Source organism: Diadema antillarum, unplaced genomic scaffold, assembly GCF_040938485.1.
Source record: "Diadema antillarum isolate AM-2024a unplaced genomic scaffold, OU_Dant_1.0 seq00000752_RagTag, whole genome shotgun sequence".
NCBI lineage: Eukaryota > Metazoa > Echinodermata > Echinoidea > Diadematoida > Diadematidae > Diadema > Diadema antillarum.
The window spans coordinates 224,336-249,496 of record NW_027271646.1 but is presented as its reverse complement, the minus strand read 5'-3'; the positions used below and the strand labels follow the sequence as shown (position 1 = coordinate 249,496).

Genomic DNA, 25,161 nt, shown 5'->3' with positions numbered 1-25,161 from the left:
GTGCTAGTAGCCATCTGGGCTATAATTGTGTTTGTTTTGTACATCCTCTAAAGGTCACCAGAGGTCAAAGGTAGAGCCCTGTGCATTTTGGAATATGAAGATAATTTCTTGTAGAACAGGTATGCTTGTTTTGTACATCTTAACCATGTTTATCATTAACTAATGACACCACAGATCAATATTATGATATCTTGAGGTCATTGACCTCTAAAAGGTCACCAGAGGTCAGACTTTGAAGCCTGTCTTTGTTCTTTGGCATATGAAGACAGTTTCATTGCAAAACAGATACGTTTGTTTTGCACATCTTAACCATGTTTATCATTAACTAATAACATCACAGATCATTAACTAATAACATCACAGATCATTAACTAATAACATCACAGATCTTATGGCAGGGCTCGACACTAACGGTGGCCCGGTGGCCCGGGGCCACCAAAAATGAAAGTCAGGCCACCAAATTTCAAAAAAGGGCAAATTTGGTGGCCCGCCTCGGGCCACCACAATTTTTTGAAAAGTATGTCAATAAATTCATAACTTTTTGCGCCGGAAATTAGCAGTTAAATTTGTTTAAAGGATGGATGAAAAGGACTGAGTGAGTGCGTGAGAGTGAGTGTTGCAAGTTTAATTTATGAGTTGATATGTCCAACTTTTAATTCTTACTATCATAAAACTTAAATATTTGACTCATTAAAGAAAAGCAGGACTTTTAATGTTTTTATTGGGTTTTTTTCGGGACGCCAAATTTTTCTCTCGGACCACCAAAAATTTGAAATTTAGGATTTTGGTGGCCCCATCGGGCCACCAAATAAAAAAGTTAGTGTCGAGCCATGCTTATGGTATGTACTAACACTAGTGAAAGTTTCATACTTTAGCCAAATTTTGCACAATTAAATAAGCATATTATAAAGAATTCATACAAAAATAAAAAAAAATATAAGCAATCTAAATCACCAGTTTCACTATCAACATAATATGGGATATAACTTTTATCTAATCTGTTTCTTCGAAATGCTGCATTAATGTCTCTAAGACATTTGTAAACCTTAAATGACTATGATACCTCCCTATAGCAATTTCCAACAGATTGGGAACTAGGAATATAGGATATAGGAACTTTTATTCTTGAAAAAAACATTTTTTTTTATGTTATTGCTATGGCAACAGAAATGATGATGAATGAACGCCTGTGAAAACGAAAGCTGATAGTAATTTTGTAATGAATGTGCTATTCAATCTTGTCACATTTTCTTTCTTTTTTTCATTAAAATATTTGTATTTTCTTATTAAGAATTGTTGCCATGGAAGGGATCATTGCTATGAGGTAACAATGAAATCGGAAAATTTGACTGTTTTTTAATTAGTTGAAGAGAAATGTATTTTGACATAGTTTGGTCTTAACAATATGTTTTTACGATGTTTGATGAAGAACACATATTCTTTTAAAGAAAATAATTTGTTTCCATGGCAACGGCTGACGACATCATTTAGAAAAGTGGCTACAGGTGGATTCCTTTTCAGCATTTCCAAAATAGAAAAAAGGGCCGAAAAATTGAAACTCTACAAAGATTGTTTATTTTTTTCTTTTAATGAGATACTTCTCCTTTCTGTGGAAAAGAATAATTTTGTTGCCATAGCAACGATAATAATGTGGCGTGAACATAGTGAAAAAAGCTGATAACTATCAAAGTAATTTGATATGAGCATGCTACTCAAACTTGTCATGTTTTCGTACTTTTAGATGAAAAAAAGATCATCTTCTTTTAAAAAATAGCTGTTACCATGGCAACCGTCATTGCTATGAGGTAGCCGTGACAGTCGGAAATTGTGATTTTTAATTCTGCTGAAGCAAAATGTTTATATTGACTTCTTTTGGTGTTTATAGCATGTTTTTATGATGTTTAATGAAGATTACATGCTCATTTAAAGAAAATGATTTGTTGCCATGGCAACGGCTAAAGATGTCATTTAGAAATATGGCAAATGGTGGATTCGTGTTCGGCACCCCCAAAATAAAGGAAATAGCCCCAAAAACCTCACTATAATACAGAAATGTATTATCTATGGACGAATTTTATTCTTCCTTTTCTTCCAATCTCAATATTTATTTTTCTTTAAAATGCAGCTTTTGTCATGTTGTTGGTATAGCAACGAAAATTATGTGTAATGAACATAGTGGAAAAATAAGCTGGCGTTTATCAACTCGAAAAATTCTTTGAAAGCTGTTTGGATAACCTGTTTCTGCCGAGAAAGGAGAGTTGATAAACGCACCCTTTCGTAAAGGCTTTCCTGAAGGGCTTTCAAAACAGCTTTGCGTTTATCAACTCGAAAAAATTCCGTGAAAGCTGCACGGTTTGGATAACCTGTTTCTGCCGAGAAAAGGAGTTGATAAACGCACCCTTTGTCATATCGTCAGGCTATAACACCTTTTTGACCGGAATTTCTTTTAATTCATCCTCTTGATGGTTTCATCTTTTTATGCATTGGCCAGAATTTCAAGTACTATCAAAGTATGGGCCCCTACATACAGTACAAAGAAAATAATGGAAAAAAGAAAGAAGCAGACATGCACGGACACACATACAATCACCCTTGCGTTTGCCACGTGAGTATGCATGAAATCAGCGGTTAATTTCTGCTTTTATCCAAAATGAAACTGTGAATCTTGATTTTTCTTTCTATGTACTCAAGTTTTTATTCATTTCACTTCTGCATTTTCAAACACAAAGAGCATTATACAGCAAATGGTACTTAGGTAACAGGACATAAATTGAATACATAACTGAATACAAGGTGCAACATACAGTATCATTCGGTATAATTTCTCGAGAAAAAAAGAATATAAAACAATTAAGCAGAACCCCTTATGCACATCTGATATTGATTATATTTTCATCGTAATTAATCTTTTGGAAATAGTGATGAGAAATGTAAGACACCCTCCCATGGGTGATCAATCTGGGGGATGGGATGATATCGAGTTAATAAAAAAAAAACTGTACTTTTGAAAATGAGAGAAAGTGAAATTCATGAAGTGAGAGCGGGAGTGGGAGTGAGAAGTTTTACGTATATTTGTACTAACACTTGTACTGTGCAATCCCGTTATAACGAACACTGTTATAACAAAATTCCGGTTACAATGAAGTTAAAATTTGGGCCTTAAAGGACAAGTTCACCTTCATAAACATAAGGATTGAGAGAATGTAGCAATATTAGTAGAACACATCATTGAAAGTTTGAGGAAAATCAGACAATCCGTTCAAAAGTTATGAATTGTTGAAGTTTTTGTGCAGTACCCGCTGGATGAGAAGACCACTGCAGCGTATGAATAACTTAGAATAACTTCACATGCGTACAACAATATAAGAAAAATATAAAGAGAATTTCACAAAATTCCATCTTTTGAAAAAAGTACAAATTCCCCTGACTCGTTACCGATAAATGTTATGGGTAATATTATTCCCCCAGCCTTTAGAAAGAGGCAAGTCAATTGCTCTTTTATTATGCGAAAAAAGTGAAAATATGGTGAATTTTCTTTTATATTTTCTTTATACTGCTGTACGCATATGACTCACAAGCTGTAATAGTCTCCTCATCCAGCGGTTCCAACACAAAAATTTAAAAAATTCATAACTTTTGCATCGATTGTCCAATTTTCCTCAAACTTTCACTGATGTGTTCTACTAATATTGTTGCATTTTCTCAATCCTTATGTTTATGAAGGTAAACTTGTCCTTTAACATTATCCGTTCTCTATTTTTACTGTTTGCATGTTTGGCTATAACGAAGTTTTGATATAACGAAAGAAAACTGCCGCTCCTGAGGACTCCGTTATAACGGGAGTCTATTAAGTATCCGTCAGTAGTAAATGATCGTGCAAGCCTAGATCCCAAATCAGCATGTTTTGGTCAATGCTATGCTACGAAAGGATTTTAGCCTGTCGAAGTCCTTAATTTTGTCTTTTTAATCACGAGATTCACATTCTTTTACATCTTTTTGAGGAAAACTGACGTCATCCAGTAGATAAAGACTGCTATACGTAATATGAGATACCTTGCTTTGAAAATGATTAATGTTGTCTCTCTTCTTTTTTTCTCTCTCTCACAAATGTACGTAAATAACGTAAAGAATACTTGGTTTTGTCAAATGATACTCCTTCGTTGAGACAGCTTATTTGTCCGGCAGAATTACTTACATGCATGATACACGCATTTACTTTAAGCAAATCTTGCATCACATAACAAATTTTCATGATTTTTTAAAATCTTACACGCATCTTTAGTTAAATACTGTGCGTGCCGTGACGAAAAACGAACAATTTATGCATGCAATTGTTCTGCCAGATCTCAGCCCACGCATAATGATGGCGACTTGTTGGTACTAGTGCAAATAAATTGTTGTACTACTGCTAAACTTTCTTAATCTTGTATTATTTTCCTTGGATTTGTAACTGTGTTGCGATTCATAAAGTTATAAAGTTTTGCCAGATCATTTGTGTTTGATTGCCTTGCTTTTATCTTGCAGACGAATAAAAGTACATGTGTACGTATCTTTGAAAATGTAATCAATGCATGGCATATTTCAATATAATACAATTTCAGGAGTGAGTTTCTTCAAATTGTCTCCCTCTACAAATTAAATTTGTTGAGATCGCAACTGCTAATCTGGAAATTAACAAACATGTCGGGAAAAAGGAAATAATGGGGCTCGAACCTGTCATCTGCTACTTTCCGGGCAGCGACACTACCATCAGGCTGTCCCTGGTTGCCGGCAGTGACACGATGAACATGGAACAAATACCCAAGCTCCGAAATGCCGACATTGTTATGCTAAGTAGTCCAAAGCGGACAAAGAAATATATTATTCAGAGGGTTGAAGGTTCAGCTGTGAGTTTCTTCAATTTGTCTCCCTCTACAAATTAGATTTGTTAAGATCGCAACTGCTGATCTGTGAAACAAACATCTCAGAAAAAAAAAAGAATCAGTGGGACTCAAACCTGTCATCCGTTAGTTCCTTTTTTCCCGACATGTTTGTAAATTTATAGATCAGCAGTTGCGATCTTAACAAATTTAATTTGTAGAAGAACACAAATTAAAGAAACTCACAACTGAACCTTCACCCCTCTGAATAATATGTTTCTTTCATACAGAATAATAATTTATTCATGTTTTGAGTTTGACGAGAAACATTTCTTTTCTTCTGTTATGAAACATTACTTTAGATTATGTGAATAAACTTAAGAAAACAGCACGCATTAGAAGAGACACGTAGTTTTGCCGGAATTGTGCCGATTTGATGTTTTTGACATGTTCGTATTATCGTTCTCGTTCAAACTTGTGCTTCAGTAGAAAGACTCGACAATGATTCACAGCTTGTACCCGACTAGGTCGTTGCCGTACTTCTGGCTTGCGTGCGCCTCCTGCGTGCAATGATGTAGAGTGATATGGGTAGAACAAGGGTCACGGCGTCCGCTGCGATGAATCCGATAGTTATCTGAAAAAAAAGAAATATATATATATGTAATGGCATATGACATGTATAACATGACATCAATAATCTATCTCCATCACTGCCGTTATCAAAATAGCCAACATGCCTAATATCGGTACCATACCTGATTACCTTACTGAGATAATAATTATTGTTGCAACATTCAATATTATCCCTATATTAAGTAGATGCATATCCCAGATTACATAAACAGCGTATATGAATAAGTGAACACATACATGCAGAAAATATTTGTTCATATTTATCATGTTTATGCATTTTCCGAGTAATTTCCACTCGTAGAACTTCCATTCAAAGGAATCTCGGTTTACAACATGCATGAGTCTGCGTTGCAGAACATACCATACTTTGTGATTCCCCTGCTACCCCGCCTCCCTCTCTCTCCCTCTCTCTCTCTCTCATTCTCTCTTTCTCTCTCTCTCTCTCTCTTGCTCTTTCCCTCTTTGACCTGCTCTTTCATCTGTCAGTTTTCTTCTTTTATTGACAAGACTTTACATACAATTGAAGACCTGAATGTAAGAACGACCCAAGTCCAATTTTTGGCCAAATTCAGTTTGACATGGGAAATTATAGCTTATGCATGGACTCATCTTGTGGATAAATGATAAATCCTAATTACCCCCGGAAGTGCCTGAAATGAATGAGTTAAATCTTATATGAATGTAAGAATGAAGGACTTGGGTCATTCTTACATTCATATTATAGCGCCCTCTCTCATCCTTTTCTCATCTCTATAGCAGAATATCATGTATATGATTCAAAGAACGACCCAAGTCCATATGATTCAAAGAACACCCAAGTCCATCACACAAAATGGCCTCTCCACAATTAATGTAAATGTTAATTGTCATAATAATATATGTTCTAAAAAATTTGTTTATACAATGTTGCCTTCCCGTCACAGTTGAATAGAATATAATTGCACAAATAAAAAAGATATGAAGTTGTTTTTTGTTTGCTCGAAATGGTCTTCCATGGACTTGGGTCGTTCTTATATTCAGATACTCAATTGCAGTATGTCTCAATGAATACTTTAAGAGCAGTATTACATAATGACTTACGTAGAATGGGTTATTATCCAGGTAATTTTGTTGAATGATAAAGATTGGGTACTGGAGAAAGGAGAAAAAGCCACTAAGAGTTCTGATGGCGCCGTACACACTGACGAAATGCTCCGCTGGAAATCTGTGGGATAAAAAAGACATGATTTCTCAAGCAGAAATTCATCGTCTGAGGTCTGGACTTTGAAAGAACTTTAATATGTGCATGCTATACATGTACTCTCCATTAATCTTTTACTAGCCCTATTCACATGTCAAGAAATTCGACAGGACCGATTATGTCTATATACCCGCGGTATGTTGTGAAAACGGTTGTGCAACTATACTGTGACCGTCATCATCTTCCATAACAACCCCAGTAATCGGCTTCTTCACATAGATTTGGGGTAAATTTCAGGGGGTAAACTTAGAGTTAACATGCACTCACAGACACGAACGCATGTAAAATTACAAATACCTTCAATAATGTTCATATCGTTCACAGTGAAGATCGCATGATGTACATACACGTACGTGTCTGATAATTACACCGTAACGTATTCAACTATTCTACATTAATAGTGGAGCGGCATAGCCGAACAATTGTGCATTTTGTGATAAAAGCACCAAATTTCGTACACATGTTGACAATAACGTTTAGATTAAATTTAGATATTGGGCCATCGAAAATAGCGCCCTCAACGTCCATGGCAGCCATTTTTCAAAATGGCTGCCATAAATGCCATGTTTTTGTAAAATTTGCTAATTTTAGGAGAGAAAAGTCAATAAGATATTGGTTACAAATGGGAAAGAAATACGACATGTAAACTGTCTTCCGCTGGTGTAAAAACGATTTCATATATACTCCTATTACACTAAAAGCAAGACACTGCGAATCCGGACATGCCGGATGGGACATAGGTTCTAGTGTTTATATCTATACTCTTTCTCTACAGACAGATTTGACGATGTGTTTTCAAATAATAGATTACAGATAAAAATGTGAAAAGTCAGGCTCCAATATTGGTACAGTATCCCCTTCCCTGCTAGAGTCACAAATGTACTTCCTCATAAAACAAATTTAGCTTATCACTTTGAGTTCGAGAGAAGGTTACACACGTGGGTTTCGTCTCTTCTGCCTCCCCAAATTGAAATGGAGCCCCTATAGTGGCCCCACGTGGGGAAAAGACGGTCAAGTTTGGTTTAGAATTTGACCATGAGCTTACAAGAAGAAGATGAAAATATAGGGGCCTGTAGTTTCTGGGTCCAATTTGGAACACCCCCCCCCCCCCCTTTCCACCCGCCCCCACGACGGATGATGAAAAATCTTAATGATTCGAATCAATCTTTCCTGCTACAGCATTGTACGATTACTTTAGCTAAAAGGCTCGAGTGAAATATTACTATTATTCTTGTCATCGTCCGGAGTCCGCATCGTATATCGTGCATCGACCCACGATGAATTTTCTCCAAACTTGGCAGAAGGCATCGATAGTTTAGATAGGATCGCAATTCGATCAAATATAGGCACCATGCCCCAAATCCTAAAAGTACAAATGTGTTTTGTAATAGAGCTAAGATAATGCTTGAGTAAGCATCATTGGTGACTGAAGATTTCCTTTCACCTGACAACAGGTTTACACGAAAGATCATGACAGATGATCCTTGCTCTTCAGTAATCATCAAACGCAATCATGGTTTGGCATGAATAATCGTATCCTGCGTAGTAACACGTACATGATTGCGACAACGGCTGACCCAACACCAAAGAGAAGCGAACGCATGATCAGGATAAAGACGAACGTGAGGTACTGAAGCTCGAGGCTTGGGATGAGGAGACAAATCGAGTAGCCGAGTGAAGCCAGGCTGGTCAGAGCCAGGGGCAGGCAGCTGTCTTGGAGGTCAGCAAACGCTTTTCTCTCGGTTGATCCACCTGTGTGAGCAGACACTTCAAGATCAGTTCGTTTTCATTTGATTGTAGTTCCATCTCATTAATTTGTATGAAATCATACCCGCATATTGTTACCCATATATAGTTTATACTAATGGGTGCCGAGTAACGCAAAATAACCACAATTCTATACAATCACTCAGGTTATCATAACGACACGCTTTGACTGTGTCGGAAAATGATTAATAAAGAAAGGAGAGGCAGACTCATTCCTTCGTGTTAACATTAAACGTAGGTAAATAATGGGGAGATCTTTTCGAACTGACATCGGAGCAGAAAGGTTATAGAAACATTATGACATAACGGCTGCGGATGCATGTATAGTCCCTTTCATCACAAGTTATAAAAACCTCTAACAAGTCAGATATATTGTTTACATACAAAATACAGCTTAAAGGACAAGTTCACCTTCATAAACATAAGGATTGCGAAAATGCAACAATATTAGTAGAACACATCAGTGAAAGTTTGAGGAAAATTGGACAATCGATGCAAAAGTTATGAATTTTTTTAAATTTTTGTGTTGGAACCGCTGGATGAGGAGACTACTACAGCTTGTGAGTCATATGCGTACAACAGTATAAAGAAAATATAAAAGAAAATTCAACATATTTTCGCTATTTTCGCATAATAAAAGAGCAATTGACTTGCCTCTTTCTAAAGGCAGGGGGAATAATATTACCAATAACATTTATCGGTAACGAGTCAGGGGAATGTGTACTTTTTTCAAAAGATGGAATTTTGTGAAATTCTCTTTATATTTTCCTTATATTGTTGTACGCATGTGACATCTAAGTTATTCATACACTGTAGTAGTCTTCTCATCCAGCGGGTACTGCACAAAAACTTCAAAAATTCATAACTTTTGAACGGATTGTCTGATTTTCCTCAAACTTTCAATGATGTGTTCTACTAATATTGCTACATTCTCTCAATCCTTATGTTTATGAAGGTGAACTTGTCCTTTAAATTCACTGAAACATCAGTGCACGCAGAGCTGCCTTGGGTAAGAAAAAAAAACAGGTTATGACCATGACGCAACACGTAATTCCGAGAGAGCTTTCCTTGCTATTGTCGTATATTTGCAAACAGTAACTTTACCTGGAGAAGATTGTAGTGTTTAAATGTAGTGTTAATCTGAATATGAAATCAGGCTCGTAGTTCCGAAGGTTAGAACGTTTTTTGGTTGTTTTTGTCTTCATATTAACAAACCTGATTTCAGTTTCGGATTAACAAACCTCATGAATGACGCCACAAGAGTATAATGCTCGGATCAATGAAACGTAATGATAGTCCATTTTCGGAATAACGAAATTGTGTTTCGAAATACTGAACCCTCAAGATAACCAGTTGATAACGAACCTTATTTCATTTTCGGGTAAACGAACATCACCGGATTTACAAAAGTAATTGTCCGTTTATGTTCTTGTGATAATATTTATTTTGTGGACCCTCATCAATATGAAAATGCTGTCAAATGTCCGGAATAAGGGTACGAATAGCCCTCAAATCAAGTAAACCTTTTTGTCGACATTATCTTCTATAAGAATGTCAGCTCTAAAGTTTTTTTACTATAGGTTTTCCCGGCCAATTTCGCACTTTTGCCAGTCCAATTCCTAATTGCTGCATTCAATTTAGCAAAATTTAGCGTAGATGACATGTTCGGTAGTTCAATTGTATGATCTTTTCATTCAAATTCGTTTTGGAGCATTCAAATTACCTTTAGCCTCATTCTAATTAACACTTTTTCAATTGAAATTCGTAAAACAAGCGCCATTTAGTTATTCGTTCATTCAATTTAGAATGATATAGTCACGTGATCACGGACATGCCGCACTCGTGCATTCAAATTCATTTTTGTGCATCCAATTTAACATCTTTTGCAGTCAATTTAGCACGCATGTTAATGCTTTAGTTCTTTCTTCTTCTTCTTTTTTGGGTCAACATAGTTATTGCTTTGCAAGAATCATTACATTTCATATTTTCGTAGTTATTTTAGAGATTTTGGCATCAGTTTTTTTTTCCTTCATTGTGCTTAGTGATTCTTCCAGTCCGAAGATATAGTGCATCATGACTGGCCACAACTTATCTGGCCGTTGGGTGCTTTATGCCGAGTGTGTAGGCCAGTTCCAGGAAGTCAAGGTTATGATCATCAAATGTTTCTATAATGTTTTTTCTGTCTTCTTGAGAAATACGTCTGTGTCTAACTTGTGCTGTCATGACTGTAAGAAGATGAAGTTAATCTGTAGTATTGGTACATGTAGGCCTAAAATGACATGTATGAAAGAAAAGGGGCCTTACAGAACGACAAACTCGAGTAATAATAATAAAAAATATGATACTTTTTCTGCTTAACAGTGCGTGGATGAAACAAAAAGTCACATAGAAATACACGTTTAAATTTTATCACCTTTTCAAAAAAAGAAATAACATGACGTTAATTTGAAGGAACATGTTAGGAATTTGACTGCCCATACGCGAAATTGAATGACTGAAATACCCCTTTCGGCTAGTGTTGGCGAATTTGAATGATTGAAGAGCACGTGCCAATTTGAATGCTCGTTTTACGAATTCGAATGGCACATGTGCAAATTTCATTGATCGAAATGCTAAATTGAACGACCAACTTGCAATTTTGAATGACAGAATGTGCAGTGACGAGGATTTTCGCTAAATTGAATGAACCTTTTATCAAATGGACTGACAAAAGTGCGAAATTGGCCGGGAAAACCTATATTTTTTTTTTTGCAACAAATGCACTGTCAAAAAGATCTTTTTACGGAAATGAAGAATGATGTATAATAAGCATGGCAAGGGACTTACCTTTGTTGCGGCAGGATCGCCACAACTTGTTGCGGTCCATCAGAAGTCCGCCCAGGGGACCAACAATTAGGACCATGAATTGAGTGATGGAGAACACATTTAGGTAGGAGCTCGCTGTCATTGCCGTTTCGAAGGGGAAAAAAGAAAAGAAAAGCAGAAGAGGAATGATTATTTTGAAATAAAGATGGTGAAAGCGCTGGGTATTTTTTCTATCAATGCGTTTTAAATTTTAAATGTTCAATTAGAACATGTAAAATCAAAAGCGAATTATATTCGGTAACTAACAACCACTCCGTAAACGACTAATCATGTTATCTTCATGTTCATCGTCATTCTTGCCGTTTTAACCGTCATTACCACCCATGACACCATCTTATTTTGTTATCCATACTTTTCCTTGTCATTTCCTCCATCTAGTTATCGACATCACCAGCAACTTTATTGACTTAATGTCATCACCACGATATAAGAACAACATTCACTGTCTTCCACAATGTACTCCCTATCGCTGCCATAATCTTCATCAATTATTGTTAATAATGATAGTAATAAGGTGTTATACACCCGGGGTAGCCTCTTCAGTGTTGCCACTGCTCTACCAGAGGGACCTGCCATTATTATTACTCTAGCGTTGCCAGGTACCCATTTATACACCTGGGTCGAGTAAAATATCTTGGTCCAAGAACGTAAGCACTGGGCGGGATTCGAACTCGGGTCCTCCGATCGCGAGTCGAGAGTCTTATCCGTGTTATGCCATAGCGCCCCCACATATAATTTTGTTCATTTTCATCAAATTCATTATAATAATTTATCGTCATCTCTACACCTACCACTACCTTCATCAACGTGTGCCAGTTCATAAATCCACAAGCAAAACTATAATTCGAACTGTGCATAATGTAAACTTCTATATGATTATCGTGAGATTCCAGTTTGTGCACGCTTGTCTAAGGAGCAGGAGCAATATAGTACAACCTCGACATTCCTTTATACTATTCAACATTGATGAAACTGTTGTATAAAAAGACACACTAAAACATACCCACGGACTCATCTCCACCGGCCAGTTCTTCTATGAAGTAGTTGATAGTGCCGAACATGAAGAGCATATCGAGCTCAAGAAACATCTGCCAGACGAGAAGCAGCCAGAACGGCACCGAACAGATGCATGACAGGAGGGAGCCATACCCCAGATCGTTCTTCCCCTCCGGCTGATTTCTCTCTTCGCCAGTAGGCTGTGGCTCACTGTCGATTTCTTGTGCCGGAACGACATTATGATTTACCTCTTCAGTCTCTGCCATGAAAAACGGAAAGGTTAGACAGTCATAGCTGTTTTGTCTCACGAATACACGAATAATGTCATTGTAATTCAAACTGTCGATTACCGCCTTCGCAAGTTTGGAGTTTACGAGTTACTCAACGCAACTGCGTCTATGTACGCTATTCGATAGTGTGAGCTTTCGGCAGGTGTCTGAAATTGCAACGCTTAACACTTGTAAATCTATTCTCAAAACAGATTGTTATCCATATATTATGTGGAGTGATTTCATGCAAGTTCCTTATCATTTGCTATAGATATAGGTCATTATGCATGATCCCGCAATTTAGAGAGCTTACATACATTTTGCATACTAAAATGTATTCACTGTAGGCCACTTTTCCAAGCCAATTTATATGAAAAGAAAAAAAACACTTCATTTTTTATACCTTTTATCCATTATATTGCTTACATGATATGCCCTTTAAAAATATTTGACAGATTTACATGAATACATTGGCGATGTAAACTCATTGTGGATGTGAAAGATCGCATCAATCATTGTGTCAGATGTAGAGAGGAATAAAAAGTTAGGAGAATCTTATGGGAATGAGGCAAAATGATAATGGAAACGGGTAGGAGTAATGATTGTGACGTACTGCTTTTCATTGGTATCGTTGTCTCTTCGTGATCACCTGCTTCTGTCGTCTTCATGTCGCTGACAACACCATTTTCTGTAGCGACCGTCTCTTGAATGCTGATTTCATCCTTGTTAAGATGGTCAGCATTTGCATCCTCCTTTTCCCTAGGTTTTTTGTCGCTTCCTTCCCTTTCCTCATCAACTTCAAAGGCCTCGTTGACGAATGCGTTCTTGTAAGTCTCAGCCCCCATCTCTGCCTGTTGATCATCCGACGAATGCTCTGTCAGCCCCCTGCATCCGGGAAGTCGGTAGTTGTTCGGCAACGGCCAAGGAATGAACGTGCGAGGCAGACAGAGCGCGGTGTTGATGCCCATGAGAGCGACGGAGGCCGCCATGAGAAAAAAGAACACGTCGAAGGCAAAACCAGCCTCATACACTGTCTGAAAAAAACAAACAAACATACAATCCCATATCAACAACTGTGAGAAAGATGTATATATCTTGTGTCTCTTAGAGAGAATAGTAATGATCTTTGTTTACAACTGACGGTTGCGAGTAAAATATACCTTGCATTACTCCACTTTTCCTTTTCTGCTAATCTCTCTCTTTGCATGTATATGATAATGATTATGCACCACTCATGCAAACACTTATATGCAAGCACAAACACACACACACACACACACACACACACACACACACACACATATATATATATATATATATATATATATATATATATATTTATATATATATATATATATATATATATATGTATATATGTAAAGATTTAAAACATATCAATGCATTTTTGGTAAATTAATCCATTGCCTGTGAAATTTATCTTTTTTCTTGAATGGGTTAAAATAACACCAATGCTGGCTTGCTTCTCAACGCCTGTAGATGCTATTATTGACACAGGTTTTTCCTTTTACCCAGAGCTTCATTTGAATTCCTTCATAAGATACCATATATAAATCATAAAGCAATTTTTAGAGTTGCATGTTCTACAGTATCATTTCAATTCCTTACATTTCCACAATCTACTTTCATAAGGCAAATTTCTAAAGTATAATTTCAAAAGTCATTTATTAATCGCATTTTCTGTCATACACATAACGCAAATATTAGATAAAAGATGACACATATCTCAATTGGTAAGATGTATTTACGCAGAAAAAAATAAAGACAAATAAAGGAAATCTGCAAGTACTTAACCTTTGTATACTCTCATTTCTTAGAAATGCAAACAAACCCACACGCGCTTAATAACACAAAAGCATACACTTCATTATCAAAACACTCTCAAGCCTCACCCATAATGTATCACTTCTTCCCACACACCCTTACCCTGTTTCCTTACCAAACCTAACTCACACATGCATATACCCTTTTGAACCTTGCATCGTACCCTTTTGAACCTTGCATCGTACATCCGATGTGCATCAGAACCTTCCTGTTTACAATTCAGATTATGGCATCCTTGAGTTGTTTAAAGTATAATTATACAATAGAATTATAATGACGTTATACATGTGTGTACACAAACACATACATATTTCCATATGCATTTAAGTACACACATTATACGCAGAGACACATTTAATACAAGTATAATACTTGAATGAAATACCCATGCAGGATATACATTCTTTAATAATTTCTAAACCTTTGCATTTCTACAAATGGGGAATTGATTATCTATGCCTTTGGTAGGATCATTTTTCTTTCATTTTCCCTATATCAAACTTTATTGTTGTTTAGTCATAATGCAATAAAGGAATAGCTGATTTCAAATCATCATAATCGTCTGAAAAATATGTTTGATTATAAAGGTAACTGTAATACATTACTTTATTGTTAGGAAGATTCCTTGTATTGACACAACAGGTTTGGGCTTTGTACATTTTCAAAATGTGCGTTTATTTGTCTCTGTGAATTTGGTTATTATGCAGAACACTGACTGTCTTCAACAAAGCTTAACTTTAGGAACGATTCCTTGATGTAAATTGCCCCATGCATGGTATTGAAAATCTCTGCTCGATGGGTTTCCTGAGCGAAGCAGTGTTTTATGTCTTTACCAAAATATACCCAATGTGCTTTTCACTAAACCTGTTTCCTGTCTCCGATAAACTCTGCTAAACAGAGAGCGGGGATTTTGTAACCTTGATCAAAGATGTAGATACATTCTCTCAACGTATCTTTCAATATAGCTTTCTATCCCTAAAAACAGAGAAAATGATCCATAAATCATTGTATTCATATAAGGCCTACATACACCATGTCCACCTTATAGTGCCGAGTGGGTTTTGTCCCATAATTTCCACTTTTCAATATCATAACACAGCACCAAATTTGAAAATTCACTTTTCAAACCAAAACTTTGAAAATATACAATTGTTTTGATATTTCCTCTCTGAAATATGTGGTCCAAACAATAATTACCTCTATGTTTAAACAAAGTCCTTGTCATAAAAATATTAGGATGAATTTTCCCACTCTCATAACTGCAACTGCATACTTCTTTCTAGGCCTTCAAAATCTTTAAATGAAACATCGTAATTGCAAATGAATTTTTCTCCAGCAGATCTAAAACTGTAATTAAGACCACCTTTCAACTCATATTACGTTCACCATAAAAAAAAGATATTATAAACGCATAACCCATTGTGCGTAAAAAATCATTCAATATTATTCATCCCTTAATCCCAACATCTCTATAACCCTGCAAGTATAGTGCCCTCTTGATTCCATTCTTGCCATTGTAGATCAATTTTTTTTTTTCTGAGAACAAAAAAAAAAAAACTATCGGTGATGAATATGATTTGGAAAGCGCAAAATGTTTTCGGTAATTAATTCATTTCCTCCATTATAGTTAAATTTCTCTGTTTCCGCAAACTAACAATCTCTAAATTTCACTCAATGTTTATTCATGCTTAAGATCTTTTCCATCTCTAACATCCAGAGGAAAAAATAATGTTTTTTATAATTAGTTCTAGCACGGGATAAAAACAACCGATGTAAAAATTTGAATCAGGATAATCCATGTCAAATATTGTAGAATATACAAAATGTGAAGAATAGTCACATTGAAAAAAAAAAGCTTATAGACTAGACCGTCTAAACTTATGGTTTATTAAGAAGAATGATGATATCTCCTTATATTTTAGGTCTTATTGCGAATTTGTTTATATCATAGAATGTTAGGTGATACAACTGACCTACACATATTCATCAAAATGATATCTCAAATGTTTGGTTTTTGTTTTTTTTTAATCGCCACGCCCAGTGGTAAGTAGTGTACCTTAGATTTAACGTTTAACCCACTAACTTTTAAAAAGTTAATAAAATTTGCATTATCTACTAACTTAGTAACTATCTCTAACAAAATAGTAGTCATATCATCTGCCTATATGTGATTTGTCTTACACACCGCACACACACACACACACATCCATCCACACACAAACACACACATTCTCACACAAACACATACATTCTCACAGACGAACACAAGCACCAGTGCACAAGTGCAGAAAATGATGCGAATAGCAGTATAAAGGAAAAGAGTGGACAAATAAATAAATTGATATATCGCAATTCTTACTTTTTGGATAAGAAAAATGATCACAGATCCGCTATACATGGAGTTGACGATGGAGATAGCTGTGGAGCGCTGTGATGGAAATAAATTGCCAACCTGAAAGAAAATAAACAAACAAGAAAGAGAATATTTTTAGACGTTAAATCTTTAATCCCTGATAAGGGTTTCTTTGTGTGTGGTTAAGATTTATTTTTCCAGATTTTTCCAAAACATCCAGAAGGTGAAACTTTTTTATTTCTTGCAAGTGGGTCACACCTTTTAATTAGCTTCACTTTTTTGTGGATATCTCGGCCATTTCAAACCAATTTTCATCAAATGAACTTCGCATTCCTCTTTGAATTGTATGTTTTTCAATATTTTATTTACGTGGTTTGTGGTTCGCAGTCTGATGAAACCGACGTGTGTTTGGTTGACTATCAGGTTAGTGTCAGGCATATGTTATGTCACACGTGATCCTCACCGGACGCTCTTGCCCGATCGGATCACGTCCGGCATGTCTGACACTGACCTGATTGTCGACCAACACGAGTCGGATTCATAAGACTACGATCCGATACACTACGGTGTGTGGTCGGAAAAAACAAACTTTGCTTTTGAGGAGTTACTTTTGTTTGTTCATTTTTCATCTGTGAAGATGGCGGGATAGCCCATATTCAGCTATGCTAAGCTGGTCTTCCATGGGGTCCAGTTATGGATGTGAGGCGGGACCACTTCACCGGGTTAAACACCCTCCTCTTTGCGATGAATGAATGCAGCGGGATCTTTTATGTGCATGAGTTGTGATTCTCTCCCACACGGGACATCCATTGCATGTCCTATCCGATTGTTGTCCGAGGAACAGAGTGTTTTGCCTCTTGCAAGAGGGGACGGTATGATTACACACAGCATCACTCAGTCCAGACTCGGGTTCTAACCCGGGACGCGCTACCGAAGGAACTAACTCACTGCCGTGACTAATGAGAAAGAAATCTCAGTGGAAAGGGGGTAAACCCCTTTGTTTTGTCTTGGACCGAAAGGCGCAAACCCATGGACACCTCACAAAAGAAAGCAGACACAGAGAGAGAGAAAAGAGAGAGAGAGACTGAATTGACAACACAGAAAATAACTGAACAAAAAAGATGGGTAAGGCAGCTTTTGTGTTGAAGTTCAAATATTTGCACTCAGTTTGACAATCACTCATGCGTAGAGCATTGTTTGCTCCTGTAAATCCATATTGACATACAACAACTGTATGCACTACATTCTTTTAAAGGAGCAAACCACAACTATTTCATAATCACAAACTACAAAACAAAACTTTAGCCAGCTATTTTCTCTCGTCTACTTCCTGTGGTTTACACTGGTCAATAACCTGTATCAAATTCGTGTCAGGGTGGCTTCTGACGTTGTCTGAGATGATGCCAAAGAACAGCCGTATTTAGGCATAAGTACTATCTGCAAGAATGTGACGAAACGACAATACAACCTATCATTCTCTTTAGTTCTCTAGGGTATTATTAAACAATGCTAAACTAATCTTTACCTACTTTACACTATTAAAAAAAAAAAAACACCCACCACCTCACCACCCCCCCCCCAAAAAAAAAGCCAATCTTGAATAATTTTATCAAAAGAAACAAGCGATTCTGAACTCATTAAGTCTCTTATTTCATGTCCTACGTTCATGAAACCTCTAGCATTCCGTCAGCGTGATTTTTAGCTTCAAATTACAGTCTGACATACATATAGGCCTTACTAATAAATTTCCCCTTTTCATTTGCTTGTAAAAGAATGTATAATTAAAAGAAATGGCCGTGTTAAAGGATATGACATGATAGTAACTGAGAAGTCATAATTTCTGACAGAAAATCTGTTGTAATTAAGAATCCAATGTGGCATATAATGACTGTTGTTATATCCTTTCAAGTGTATAAATATGGACTTCATTTTGTTTTGTTTCTTTTTTCACTTCAAGCTGTTTTGTTTCAAAGCTCCATTGATCAGATTTTTTTAATGAGATATTATCAAACATAATATGATTATAGATTTATTTTATACACACCATGTGTCACGTAATATACCGATCTTTTCATGTCTCTGTATATAATGTCCGTGTATGTATGTTTGCGCTTTTCATCAACATATCTGAAGAATCGTCGTCCATGCTTTTCTACTATCTGAACACTTCTTGTCTATAAGAATTGTGTTTCCGTAAAAGCATATACTCACCCTACCTTGATATTTTGCAAGGTGGAATCTTACCTGCATGCTGGACAGAAGCAACAAAGCACCACCTATCGTAAAGAGGATGGTTGCGGGAAATAGGAGCGCGGAGTATTCTGCCGAACTAAACGCCATCAACAGGTACCCACTCAGGATTAGCAGGCTGCAAGAGAAGAAAGCACGCAAAATGAATACACTTTAAAGTGATGATAAGAATAATATGTTCAAAAGCAAGAGTCAACTTGATACCAGTCAATAATGCTTGAAACGAAAATATTTCTTTTCACTAGATTTCAAATTGTAAATTCGCATCAATAGAAACATTAGCAAAGAGTTATCACGCCGTTTACGCTCTATGTACAGTGTTGGTGTCTGTCTTTTGAAATTATATGCGGATCATAGTAATCATCATTCCATTCAAACAATGCCGAAATGCATCATGAAGAGGATTTTATCTGCATACAAAAGAAATACGTGTATGAGTGAAGATGAAAAAACTGTGTTAATGAGAAATTAGTAGCTCTATACCTAATTTGGATTTACCTTTTTGTGAGCGTATTTCCTTACTTATTTGTTTGTTTGTTTGTTTGTTTAGTCATGATTACAATCATTTTGAAAAAAATATATAATTTATATATTTTCTTTCATCTAGGAAAATAGCTGGAGAGTTGAATCACCTCAGAATCTCTTCCGGTTCAACGAACAGAGTTGATTGAGGTCTATTCCCAGATGACTGTACTACTCTTTGGTTGTTGTTTAATTTTTTTTTCTCAACGAATGTCTTATTTTTGCAGACTGCTAAGAGGTATACACGTTTCCTTCCCAGTAGCTTTTATATACAGAGATGTAAACATCTGCCAGCGAGATGGCTGCGACTCATTTGGCCTTGATTCTTAGAACTGTGTCTCATTTTATTCATTCTGTATTGTCCAAAGTTTGATGAACCGAATAGAATGAGATCCGTGCAAATATTGCTGTGGGCAAGTTTATTTGCATGTCTTTGTGTGAAAGTATATATGTGTGTGTGTTTGTGTGTGTGTGCATGTGTGTGTGTGTGTGTGTGTGTGTGTGTTCTGCATGACACTCCCTGAAAAGGAGCTCCATTATGTAGACTGCATGCGAAATGAAAACACATCCAAATTCTTTATCAATACGCGAATACACAGTAAAAGCGTTGACAATGGATGTCTGCATGTGTCAAAATTAGTGCCGACGTATGCTAGGAATCTCTAATGCAAATGCATGCTGACTTGTGTGGATTTATGATATCCTCAACATCACTTTATATGGTTAAATGAATATATCTAAATACGTGGCATTAACTTTGTAATACTTCTTTTCTTCAGATTACTTGGATACGTCCACACACACACACACAAACACAAATAAATAAAAGTATTCCGACCCATTTTGCCAGTGACATCATCTATCAATCATTTCTGAATACTATAATTTTGATGAACAACGGGCACTGGAATCACCCTCCCCAATAAATCGAGCATGACTTACATCTTTCCATGTTACTGATATTATGATTACTAGTAACAAAAGATGTTGCAGGGAAACGTGCAAGTTACTCTCGGTCTTCAAGGAAAGGTGCATTCCACTGCCCTTTTGTTAATGACAATAATACTTCGGCAATGATTGAGAGATGTCATTAGCAGATTCTTGCCTTCGGCAGGTTTATTTTGTGGGCGTATTCAAGTAATCTGAAGACAAATAGTAGAAATATTATCATAAGATATGTAGCACATTACTATAGAATATTCTTTTGGAAACATTAGTGATGATCAGAAAATTACGAATCAATGTATATTGACATGAATTTCCACTACATTTTTCATTTAAGATTGTACGTGTGTAACTGGATACTACAAGAACAAAAGCGTCTGCAGTGCTTTATAATGATTATTACCATTATCCAAATAATCTTCTTCTCGAGTCACTACGCAGAAAGGAACGTTAGATTCGTTCAGTCCAATGTTGGATGCACTGCCTGGCACAGGGCGTTAGAGCTGCCAGATCCTCCTTTGTGCAAGGCTCTGGTAGAAGTGGACAGACCAGGAGATGTTGCATAGTCTGCTCCTCTCCACACAGGCAGGTGGTGTCATCATTCTCACTATACCCCCACTTTGCTAGGTTAGATTTGCAGCGGCCGACAGCACTTCTTAGGCGATTGCAGCAGGACCAGAAAGGCCATGCCTCACTGGCACCTGATGGTGTAGTTTCCTTAGGGCCGGTAGTAGACACTGTATGCGGTGTATGGGTAAGACGTTCAATCCACATGGATACACGCTGCTTGTCAGGGCTTTTGTTCAGGGCCTTTACAGAATGCATGAAGCTGCGCCTGGATTTTAGCCTCTTTCTTGAATGATCATGATTGAAGAGAGGATGGCGAGGGTCATTTTCTTGCTTCAGCTTTTCCTTCTGGGATGCAACGGTCCTACGGATGCTTGGAGGAGCAATCCGTCTCAGTAGGTAGAGGTCTTCAACCTTTGTGGGCTTTAGGCAACCAGTAATAGCACGACATGAAGAGTTTAGAACAGTGTCAATCTTAGTGGCATGAGCTGATCTACTCCAGACAGGTGACGCATACTCAGCTGTAGGGTAGCATAAAGCCAGTGCTGTTGTACGTACCGTCTTCCCGTCAGCACCCCACTTCGTATAAGTGAGCTTTCGGAGGATACTATTCCTTGATTCCACCTTTGCCTTGGTCTTAATGATGTGATCCTTGAAAGTGAGGGACCTGTCAAGTGTCACCCCCAGGTAGACTGGCTTGGATACATGTTGCAGGCGTTTCCCATACCAACTAATCCGTAGTTGACGGCTGGCTTCCCTATTCTTAAGATGAAACACACTGATTTGTGTTTTGTCTGGGTTAGCTCTTAGATGGTTGTTGGCATAGTAGGGAATGAGTAAGTCCAGTGCACTGGAGAGGGAGTCCTCTACTTCTTCGAAGGTGTCCTTTTGAGATGCAATGCAAAGGTCATCAGCATAGAGGAAGCGTCTAGTGTCTGGTTGAGTAGGTTGATCGTTTGTGTAGATGTTAAACAACAAAGGGGCAAGCACACTCCCTTGAGGAAGTCCGTTCTTCTGTGTCCTCCATCTACTCTTTCTACCACCGAGGTCTACGAAGAATCTGCGGTTTGATAGCATGTTGCAGATCAACTTTGTGAGTCTAACATCTGAGGTCATCTCATACAGTTTCTTGGCAAGGATACGGTGATTGACTGTGTCGTATGCTGCAGAAAGATCGACAAAGGCAGCACCAGTGATTTTTCTGTTCTCAAAACCATCCTCGATGTACTGCGTGAGGTTCAGTAGTTGTCCTGTACATGATTTTCCCGGTCTGAAACCCGCCTGCTCCGGGATAAGGTGATCATCAACGAACAATGCTATGCGGTTCAGGAGGAGGCGTTCAAACAGCTTGTACATGTGGCAGAGTAGGGATATCGGCCTATAGCTCTTAGGGATGGCAGGGTCTTTGCCAGGTTTCAGTAGAGCAATGACTTTTGCTTTCCTCCACATCTTTGGGATCTTGTTGGACTTAACACATTCGTTGACCATGTCAAGAAGCCATCTGCGTGCACCTGGCCCGAAGTGTTTGATCTGTTCCACTAGGACATCATCAAGACCTGCAGCCTTGTTGTTTTTCATAGACTTCATTGCAGATTCCAGTTCACTCATTGTGAATGGCCTTGTGAAACTTGTGGCGTCTTGTGAGGATGCATTAGCAGCTCTGGGAAGTTTAGCCCTCTGAGGACGGTGATTTGGATTTCCCCGGCTATTCAAGAGGAGTTGGTGGGCAACCTGGTCAGCGGTGACTTGCGGCCTTGGCTGCGGCTTTGTGTAGTCATTTCCTAGGATGCGGATGGTCTTCCAGGCTTTCCTGCTACTATGAGTCATATCTGTGCTTTCAATGAGCTCTTGCCATTTCTTCCGCCTTTCTTCAGTGATGGAATTAGCTAAGGCTTCACCAAGCTCAATGGTGTCATCACTAAAAGGGTCATCCTCAAAACGCAAGATGTAGTCATCATATAATGCTTTAGAGTCATCAGTCAAGCCCTGGATGTACCTTGTGCGGCAGCCACGAGGAATGTTATGGCGCGATGATGATTTAACTGATTCTACAAAAGCATCATAATTGTCAGGGGTAGCAGGAAGATCTAGAATATCAGAGTCTAGGTCATCAGAGAAGCCCTTCCAGTCGGCTTTCTTGAGATTGAAACGTCGCCTGAAGGGAACAGCACGGGGAGAGATGACTGCAGTGATCTTGAGACCACTGAAGGAGCGTTCACGTCGCGGTCCCTGACAGGTGTTTTACACTTGCGAATCCTTCAACCACACTACGCTATCAACGATTATCACACATCATTATCATGACTCAACTAGGCCTTAGAACTGTTGATGATGCCCAAGGTCGCAAGCATGGGCCCTTGTCAGGGCCGGCCTTGAGTATAATATCATCGAACATCGAAGGTCTAACTGGCGCCAAACAAGATCTTTTGGCAGATCTATGCACCAAGCATAGTTGTGATATCCTCTGTCTCCAAGAGACTCATCGCGGACCTTCACGGGTACGTCCTCGCATCTCGGGTATGACCCTCATTGCTGAGAGGCCACATGACCAGTATGGAAGTGCAGTATTCTTACGTAATGGGCTGTCTGCTGACAAGATATCTATTTCTGATACGGATAACACTGAAATCATTACCATCAACACCAAGGGAGTATCTGTCAGTTCGGTGTATAAACCTCCTTCCATCATATTTGACATTCCCCCTGATGTCACCAGCGGTCGCATCAATGTTGTCATCGGAGACTTTAACAGCCATCATGTCAATTGGGGTTATGCTGAAACTAATGAAGATGGTGAGCTAGTCGAGAGCTGGGCAGACTCCAACCAACTGTCTCTCATTCATGATGCCAAGCTCCCCCCTTCCTTCAACAGCTCACGATGGAGGCGGGGGTACAACCCAGATCTGATTTTCACATCCAGTATTGTTGCCAATCAGTGTGAGAAGATTGTTCTGGATCCCATTCCCCACACACAACATCGGCCAATAGGTCTCAAGATCCAAATAATAAGATGATGATTTCATGAAGATGGGAAAGTGTGTGTATGACTCACAGCTTAAAAATGATGAAATAGATTTCGCTGCTTGTAATGCAGCCGTAGTTATTCATAATGCCAACTGGATAGTAAAAAGTACGGTGTATAACATAAATGTATGTGTATAATGTATATGTTTATGTATATGTATATCTATATGTATATAAACACATAGGTGCATATATGAATATATATATGTATATATATATAGATATAGATATAGATATAGATATAGATATAGATATAGATATATTACAACCAAACGAATATCAGTCACACATACTAACCTCGCAACCAAACGGGAAAGAAGAGTTCCAAACCGATCAAAGAAGTATCCTACGGGAAACATACATACGGGCTGCGCAGCGGTTGCTAGAGAGTATACCAGCTGAAGCTGAGAGTCCTGCTCAGGGCACGAGGCTATTACGGCTCCTCCCGTCTGGATGTTTGTTGCCATGGTGACAGCATCGCTAATCTGCATGGAAGACGATGATCCAAAATAGAGAAAGATATGGCTACTGTTTACTATCAGGTAATTTTTACATCTGTTTTGTTTCGTCTTACGCTGTATTACGCTAGACTAACTTGATTAATAATAATGGTTTGATTCTTTGTTTGCTCGTTTGTTTGTTTGGAGTCGTCTTTATTTTTTCTATTTCACTTCAGTAATGCCAGTCATCAGTTGCATACAAAGAACAAGCACATAGTATTATGTAAAAGCTTTTATGGTATGCCTATGATACAAACTTATCTTTATAAAAAAAGAAACATGATTGATGTTTATGGTAGTTTTATAGAAAAATAAAGGTCAAAATATGAACGAATATACAAAACAAGACACACAGCTTGAAAGTCGCCAGACTCCCAAATGGAACGAATGCGTTTGTCTTGACAGAATTGGATTTTACAGAACAGAGCACTGTCAATTATTAAAGTTAAATGCAGTACTACTACAAGAAAAAATACATTAATCATGTTAATCGGGGAAAAAAAACAGCATTTGGCAAATATCAGAAGGG

At 37.7% G+C, this 25,161-nt stretch overlaps 1 protein-coding gene across 1 annotated transcript; it reads right to left on the bottom strand.

Moving 5' to 3' along the window:
- Positions 1–4,911: 4,911 nt before the first annotated feature.
- LOC139738530 (equilibrative nucleobase transporter 1-like) lies at positions 4,912–24,611 on the bottom strand. Its single transcript, XM_071649153.1, has 9 exons — positions 24,430–24,611; positions 19,069–19,192; positions 16,831–16,923; positions 13,243–13,663; positions 12,368–12,619; positions 11,326–11,439; positions 8,289–8,484; positions 6,573–6,696; positions 4,912–5,493 (listed from the first exon to the last, which is right to left on the bottom strand). The coding sequence occupies exons 1-9, from the start codon at positions 24,597–24,599 to the stop codon at positions 5,383–5,385; spliced, it is 1,605 nt and encodes a 534-aa protein (XP_071505254.1). The 5' UTR covers positions 24,600–24,611; the 3' UTR covers positions 4,912–5,382.
- Positions 24,612–25,161: the final 550 nt, after the last annotated feature.